Below are 8,400 nucleotides of genomic sequence, written 5' to 3' on the forward strand. Positions count from 1 at the left end.
ACCCTGTTGTAAACTAACTGGATTGTTTTCATTGATTTGGAATCATGGTTTGTTTTAATATGACTGTTGAATGTTGAGTCCTGTCACTCTCGTCTACCTAACTTCCATTCCACTGTTTACTTAACACACACACACTTCCTCTTGGAGAGAACTGGTTTTTTTTTTCTTTTCTCCCTCCCCAAATCTGTGACTTTTTATCCCTGGTTCATAGTCTCAACCTACCCCTTGAAGTGTCAAGCTTACTTTATTTATTTTCTTTATTTTTCTTTATTTTATTTTATTAAACTTATATACCGCCCTTCTCCCGTAGGACGCAGGGCAGTTCACAAGGTTTTTTAAAACAGTCCAACAAATTACATAAATTAAAACAATTAAAATGATTAAACTAACCTTGAAACTAAAAACCCCAATAACAATTAAAATGCAATTAAAACCCCAGTTAATATTCTCAGTCCAGGCCAGAAAGCTCGAAGAGCCAGGTCTTCAGGTCCCGGCAGAATGAGTGAAGGTCAGGGGAAGTCCTAAGCTCTACAGGTAGCTGGTCCCAAAGGGCTGGCGCACCCACAGAGAAGGCCCTCCCCCTGGGTATTGTCCGCCAGCAATCTTTTACCGGCGGTACCCTGAGAAGACTGACCCTGTGGGAGCGCACAGGACGAAGGGAGCTTGATGCCGGCAGCAGGTGTTCCCTCAGATATCCCGGACCCAAGCCATTTAGGGCTTTATAGGTCATCACCAGCACCTTGAATCTCACCCGGAGGGCAACCGGAAGCCAATGCAGCTCGCAGAGTAGAGGTGTTACATGGGAGTATCGGGAAACCCCCATCACAACCCGCGCGGCTGCATTCTGCACCAGCTGAAGCCTCCGAGTGGTCCTCAAGGGCAGCCCCATGTAGAGAGCATTGCAGTAGTCCAATCGGGAGGTCACGAGCGCATGAGTGACTGTGCGCAGGGCATCTCGGTGCAGGTAGGGCCGCAACTGGCGCACCAGGCGAACCTGGGCAAAGGCCCCCCTGGTCACGGCTCCTATATGGTCTTCAAAACTGAGCCGTGAATCCAGGAGGACGCCCAAGTTGCGAGCCTTATCAACGGGGGGTAACACCTCACCCCCCATCATTAAAGATGGAATGGACTGGTTAGTCTGAGATGCCGGTATGCACAGCCACTCAGTCTTGGCCGGATTGAGACGAAGCCTGTTTCTCCCCATCCAGACCTGGACCGCCTCCAGGCAACGAGACATCACGGTGAGGGCATCACTGGGTTGGTTCGGGGTGGAGAAAAAAATTTGGGTATCATCAGCGTACTGATGATACCCCACCCCAAAACCACGAATGATCTCGCCCAGCGGCTTCATATAGATGTTGAACAGGAGGGGAGAGAGAACCGACCCCTGAGGAACTCCACAAACGAGAGGCCTCGGGGCAGACCTCTGCCCTCCCGTCAACACCAATTGCGAGCGGCCCAGGAGATAGGAGGAGAACCACTGCAAGACAGTGCCTCCCACTCCCAACCCCCTGAGACGCCGCAATAGGATACCATGGTCGATGGTATCAAAAGCCGCTGAGAGATCTAATAGAACTAGGACAGAGGAGCAACCCCTGTCCCGAGCCCGCCAGAGATCATTCACCAGCGCGACCAATGCTGTCTCCGTGCTGTACCCGGGCCTGAAACCCGATTGGTACGGGTCCAGATAAGCTTCATGATTTATTTTTTTCTGTATGCATATATTTTCTCCCTCTCAGTATAAGAAAGTGAGTATGGTATCTGCTTTTCTCACAATTTCCGCCTCCCTAATTTTGATAGAATTTCAAATGTTTCTCAATTTATACAAAGTTAGACTTAGAATAATAAAAGTAGAAGGTGGATAAGTCTGCCATGCCCTGTGGTTTTGCATTTGGAAGCGTTACTCTTTCCTTCTTTCTCCTCAGTTTCTAAGACTTAGTATTAGAACTAGTATTGTTTATATGCTTTTGGATTTCTGCTTGGAATCATAAAAGCTGTAGATGTACGTAGATGTAATTAAGCTACCGTACCAAATTACAGAAGCTTTCGCAAAATATGGACCAATGTGTAATCTACAATCTAATTGTACCGCTTTTCTCTGACGGTGAAAAAAAACTTGGCAAAAACTTTAATTATAAATAGCAGAAGCCCAGCAACTCGGCAAGTCTTAGTTTCTGACTGTTTGCTCTGCAGTTATATTTTAGTAATTTCCTGCGCAATAGTTAGGTATTTTTAAACATGGTTTTAAGAGAATTGCTTTATGCATCACATGTTGTCCCATCTCCCTTATGATTATAGCTCACCTTGCTATCATTAAGAATTTTCCATTCTTGGATAAAGACAGTTTAGGAAAGATTTAAGATAAAGCAAAAAAATTTCTGCAAAGATGCAGAATGGTTGGAAAATGATTCATTTACTTCTTGCATTGTTATGCCTTGGTCATCAAAGTGAATGGTTTCAATTATTCCATCTCTTTCTTTGTAACTTTTGAAATCAGGAAACAAGCTCCCCTAGAAGTGCTATTGTGTTTGGAGCTATAGTGTCCTATCTGATGGAATTTTTTAACATGGTTGGAGTCACCTTTGCTGAAAGTCAGGTAAGAGGCTGCTATAAAAGGGGATTTATTAAGAGATTCCATTACTATAGACTAATCCCCCCAAGCATATAACAAATTGTTTGCCAGTGCTTATGGGCTGTGTGAAAACAAATTTCTACAGGTCGTCCTCCATTTACAACAGTTTGTTTAGTGACCGAAGTTAAAGGCACTGAAAAAAGACTTGTGACTATTTTTCAGTTAGAACCGTTTCAGCATCTCCATGAACACATGATCAAAATTCAGATGCTTAGCAGCTGACTCATATTTATTACAGTTGCAGTGTCCCTTTTGCAACCTTCTGACAAGCGAAGTCAATGGGGATGTCAGATTCACTTAACAACCATGTTACTAATTTAATTCTGCAGTGATTCACTCAAGGACTGTGGCAAGAAAGGTCATAAAATGGGGCAAAATTCACTTAACTGTCTTAGCAACAGGAAATTTGGGCTCAATTGTGGTTGTAAGTTGTGGAGTACTAGTACTTGGTTTCCATCATTAAGAATTATATGTATTTAAACATAAGATGCTGCAGCCACTCTGGCCAATCTCCTTTTGAGGAGGAGCAACTACTGCAGACTTTAAAAAAGGGAACCTGTTTTTCCTGCTCTCAGTGGAAAGAGATTTTTAGCATAGGACCTTTGCCATGTTTTCTACCAATCTGTATTCCACAATGAAAAATGCAGTTCTGTAATTACCTCTCCACTTGAGCTTACCTGTGAGCTCTATACTGTTTACTACATCTGAACTGTTTTCTTTGCTGGGATTTTATTAAGTTTGAACCTGGGTCTTAATTTAAAATTGAGAAGATGCTTTGAGATTCAACACTCTTTCCTGTTGCATCATCGCGGTTATAATTGACTTTTATTGGCACATACATATTATTGGTCTTGATTTTAACTTTACTGTTATTAATTTCATTTTATATTGTGTTCCTCCAAAGGCACTCAGAGTGGTGTACAGTAACAGTGAAAACCAGTCTTTAATAAAAACAAACTTGATTACGATTTATAGGTTCTCCCTGAACACAAGCATTCAGCTTTGCTCTCCAGTGTGATAGATGAACTAGTGAGCTTCCGGATCAAAGTGCGCAATTTTGCTCTTGCTACCCCTGACACTGAAGAAAGTCCATCTGCCCAAAGTGCTGACCTCTCAGAAGTAAAACAGCAACAGAAAGAGGAAAGGCGGCAACGGTTGCAGGAGAGAATGCCCCTTCTGCTAGCGTGTGACCGCCTTCGTCAAGACTTGGCCATATACGGTATCAACATAAAGGTTTGTCTCTGCATTGTCCAAACTCTGACCATTTTTATTTTACTGACTGTGTAGGTAAGCCTAGGAATAAGGCTCCAGGTGTACTTTTCCTTCACACTGAAAACAGGTAGTGTGCTTTTTTCTGCTCCATATTGAAATACAAAAAAATCTAAGTAGGTCTGACCTGAATCCCTATGTTTGATTGAAGAATGCCATCTCTCAGTATTGCTGGGTTAGCTGCTTTTGCAGATGTTCTATCTGGGAACAACATGGTTAAGATTAAACAGGCTATGTTGTTTTGAAGTGTCATTGGGAAATTTTAAATAATTACGTACTCCTGTAATTGCATAGAAATAAAGGGCATAGGGTTCCACAAATGTACTTGTTCAAGCAGCTTTTGATTTTCTTTATCTGTCGAAATAACAATAGGAGTTGCATGCTAGCTTTTTAAACAGAGGAATAAGTGCTACTGAAAAATAAGGAGTGTTTAATTTAGTCACATCATATACATATTTATTCAATTCCTGCTAAGAGAGAAAGCCAGGTAAAAGATGAACATTAAGCAGTACATGCTGTAGGAGGAGGTCACCTTTGGTAGAAATAAAGATAACTGATTTCAAAGTTATTCCAGTGAAATATGATCAATATTGATATTGCACTCTAGGAATTATTTAGCATATCAATTATTGAGAGTAGTTTTGCTAGAGCAATGTTAAGCTGAAAGCACAAGGAAAGCAGAAAATTTGTTGGTATGAGAGCAGATAGGGTGTTTCTGGGGAAAAGTATAGCCCATCACTTGTTTGTTAAGCTGTGGGAAGCTTAAAGGATGAAATAAGGTTTATGTGAAGTCTAAAATGTTATCAGTAAAATATTACATTCAAAACAGAAAATACCAGTCATAGAAAATAACTCAAGGGATCCAACATACAAGCCATTTGTTAAAAACATTAAAAGTCTGAAGTTTGCCCAAACCCGAATACTTTTAATTATAATTTGATTTTTTCAGCTCGTATTTTTATAATTGAGTGACAGCTCTCATAACCACTATTTAATTTCCTCTGATTAGATCTGCAAAAGTAATATGGGAAGCTAGTTTTTTCCATATTTGAACCTGCATCTGAACTGAAGGCCAAAATAAGCTTTCTGGCTGAGCATGCATAGATTTGTATAGAGTTCCAAATTCAGCTTTGAATAATAAAAGTAAACAGAATGCAATTCTCGGCTTTCTCTTTATTCCCCTCCCGTTCTCCAAAATATTTATAGGATAGAAGTTCTACATCTACATGGGAACTTGAAAAAAATCAATAATGAACTGGAAAAGCACTGATAAGAAGTACATTTGGAGTGATTATAATAACTTTTTAAAGAAAAGCCAGACCACAAGATAAAGACTATTGTTCCTTGATTGCTGGACTTTTATTCTAAAGCAACCTAAATAAAATATTGTCAAAAAAGTGTAGTTTTGTGATTTGAGGAATACTGATTGTTTCTCTGCTTCACTGCCTAGGTGAGAATTCAGTTGCTTCAAATGTATTTTCTATAGTAGTAAGAAATTATCTAGTGAAACCTTTGTCAGCTCTAATGATTCAAGAGCTGCTTTGCTTAAACTTACTCCCATCTGTTGTAATCGTATGGTTGGAATGAACTTCTACATATTCACACTTCTGAATGATTGACTGAAGTGTAACGTAATTGAAGTATGATTTATTTTAACGTCACCAAAAGTACCAAATGAAGTGAATTTTTGAGAATGGGGATGAATTATAGATTTTATATTTTAACATCCAAAGTCTGCAGGCTGTTTTGTCAGTATTAGCAGAATTTCACAATGGATTTAAGAGTTTTTCTTTAGCTGATACCAAATGAACATTTCAAGAACTGAAGCAGAGCATCATGATTTGTTGAAATTGCAATTGTCCTCAGCAGGTGTCTTGTTCCGTATAGTGTCAAGAAACATTTGGGTGAACAGAGGCAGTGGCAAAGCAGATACATTTAGGCTTTTTGAAGATGGCATATTTTTTATAATGGGGAAAATGTGAAAAAGCTCAAGTAACAAGCACAGGTTGGAAACTGTAGACGCAAGGGGCATTAAGAAAAAAGTTGTTTCCAAAATAGGCAGGTCCCATATAGTATGTGTGGTTCACTGCTGTTTGTTGGTTCATTCCCTCCAAAAGAAGAAAGACTGATGTTTTAACAAAGTATGAAGGGTACAATACTTGCCCAGAAAATGTTGGATGGCACTTTTTTCCAGAAAGGCCCTTCTGCCTTTGCCACTGTAACCTCCCATGAATGACCCATGAATGTTGCTATCTTTGGACATTCCTGTTATTTAGGCTATTCTGATTCATGCGGCTTATAGAAAAGCAAGCAAAAGAATGATGAAATCACAGTAAACATTTTTTTTACAAGATTAGCAATTTTAGGGTTTTTCTGTGTGCAGTATATCCTTTTCCTCAAAAAAATACATATACAGTCATGTGAAAAAGTAAGTATATCCGTGTAGGTTTTTTTTTACATGTATGTGGATATCAACTATGGTCCTCAGCTTTTTTTTGCCAGTTGCTGATATAATTGATCCATCTGGCTTTAGATCTTGCTGATATCATCGATCCATCTTGTTTTAGGTCTCTTTCATGGACACTAAAACAAGATGGATCGATGACATCAGTAAGCATTATGGGCTCAATTGGCAAAAGAAAGCTCAGGACTGTATTGTTTGGAAACATGCGGAAGAGGCCTTCATCCTGCAATTGAATGGCTAAAATGATGACATCAACTTAATACTGAAAATGTTATGCCCAAATAATGTCAAAAAAGTTGATGTAATTGAACTAAAATATGAAAAATTGACATTGCAATAATTTATTCAATTATTCAATGTGATGGGAGTTTCCCGATACTCCCATGTAACACCTCTACTCCGCGAGCTGCATTGGCTTCCGGTTGCCCTCCGGGTGAGATTCAAGGTGCTGGTGATGACCTATAAAGCCCTAAATGGCTTGGGTCCGGGATATCTGAGGGAACACCTGCTACCGGCATCAAGCTCCCTTCGTCCTGTGCGCTCCCACAGGGAGGGTCTCCTCAGGGTACCGCCGGTAAAAGATTGCTGGCGGACAATACCCAGGGGGAGGGCTTTCTCTGTGGGTGCGCCGGCCCTTTGGAACCAGCTGCCTGTAGAGCTTAGGACTGCCCCTGACCTTCGCTCATTCTGCCGGGACCTGAAGACCTGGCTCTTCGAGCTTTCTGGCCTAGACTGAGAGTATTAACTGGGGTTTTAATTGTATTTTTAATTGTAATTGGGTTATATTTCAAGGTTAGTGTAATTATTTTAATTGTTTTTAATTTTTGTAACTTGTTGCATTGTTTTAAAAAACCTTGTGAACCGCCCTGAGTCCTACGGGAGAAGGGCGGTATATAAGTTTAATAAAATAAAATAAATAAAATTAAATTAAAATTAACAGATACTCCATTTTCTTTTGTGAAAAAAATAAATGCAACTTAGGCAGAAGCCACAAGTAGGCACTTCTTATAATTCTTTCCCAATCGTTTTTCCATTCCTCACCCAGAATTTTCTTCAGCTGTGCAATATTTGCGGGGTTTCTTGTATGCATATCCCGTGGTCAATCACCCTATAGCACCTAGATGGCATTGAGATGTGGGCTTTGGCCTTTCAAGGACTTTCATTTTTTCCCCCAGCTATTTTTTAGTGCAGGGACCAGACGAGTGATGGAGAAGCCGTGCCCACCCCATTGCCGGCAATGAAAAAACAGTCCCAATACATCACGCGACATCGCAAGTTTGACATGTCTACTTTAGTGGAATCACTGGAATAGCAATAACACTTAGACTTATTTACCACTACACAGTGCTTTACAGCCCTCTCTAAGCGGTTTAGTCAGCATATTGCCCCCAACAATCTCGTCCTCATTTCATGACCTTGGAAGAATGGAAGGCTGAGTCAACCTTGAGCTGGTGAGGATCGAATGTTTAAGATCATTGTCCAATTGCTTGGCCATTTTTTTCAAATCCCTTCCCAGATTCATAGATATCTATAACCTTATTTTCTGAAAGCCTCAAGAGTACTCGAAAAGCAAATAAAACAAAAAGCAAAATGAAGTGTCACTGGTTTTAATAAGACAAGTTTCTCCCTGATCCTTTCATTATAGGTAGTCAACTTATGACCATTTGTTTAGTGATCATTTGAAGTTATGTTGGTGGTACGACCAGTTCTTGCACTGACCAACTGTTGTAGTCTCCCGATAGGCACAATAAAAAACCAAGCACTTGGCAATCAGCATTTATTTATACATTTACAGCACCCTACTCATCATTTGAGTTTCCCAGCCAGCTTCCAACAAGCAAAATCAATTAGAGATGCAGATTCAGTTAACAATTTCATCATTCACTTAACAACCAATTGATTTTCTTAGTGACCATGGCAAGGTCATAAAATGTGACTCAATGACCACCTCAGCAGCAAATGTTCTAGTCCCAATTGTGGTTGTAAATCAAGGATTACCTGTATGTTCTAATCATTGGCACCTGCCTGTTGTAAC

The 8,400-nt window shown here is 40.1% G+C and overlaps 1 protein-coding gene across 2 annotated transcripts in view; it reads left to right on the plus strand.

Moving 5' to 3' along the window:
• The window catches only part of CARS2 (cysteinyl-tRNA synthetase 2, mitochondrial), a 35,380-nt gene extending 28,088 nt beyond the window's left edge, over window positions 1–7,292 (plus strand). For both annotated transcript variants that reach the window (XM_081327148.1, XM_081327149.1), the window contains exons 13-15: window positions 2,498–2,596; window positions 3,608–3,865; window positions 5,108–7,292. In XM_081327148.1, coding sequence (XP_081183274.1) covers window positions 2,498–2,596; window positions 3,608–3,865; window positions 5,108–5,152 — 402 coding nt within the window. In that variant the 3' untranslated portion in view covers window positions 5,153–7,292. The remainder of the gene's footprint in view (window positions 1–2,497; window positions 2,597–3,607; window positions 3,866–5,107) is intronic.
• The last annotated feature ends 1,108 nt before the right edge of the window (window positions 7,293–8,400 follow it).

This window comes from Vipera berus (genome assembly GCF_964194415.1).
Source record: "Vipera berus genome assembly, chromosome: 4".
NCBI lineage: Eukaryota > Metazoa > Chordata > Lepidosauria > Squamata > Viperidae > Vipera > Vipera berus.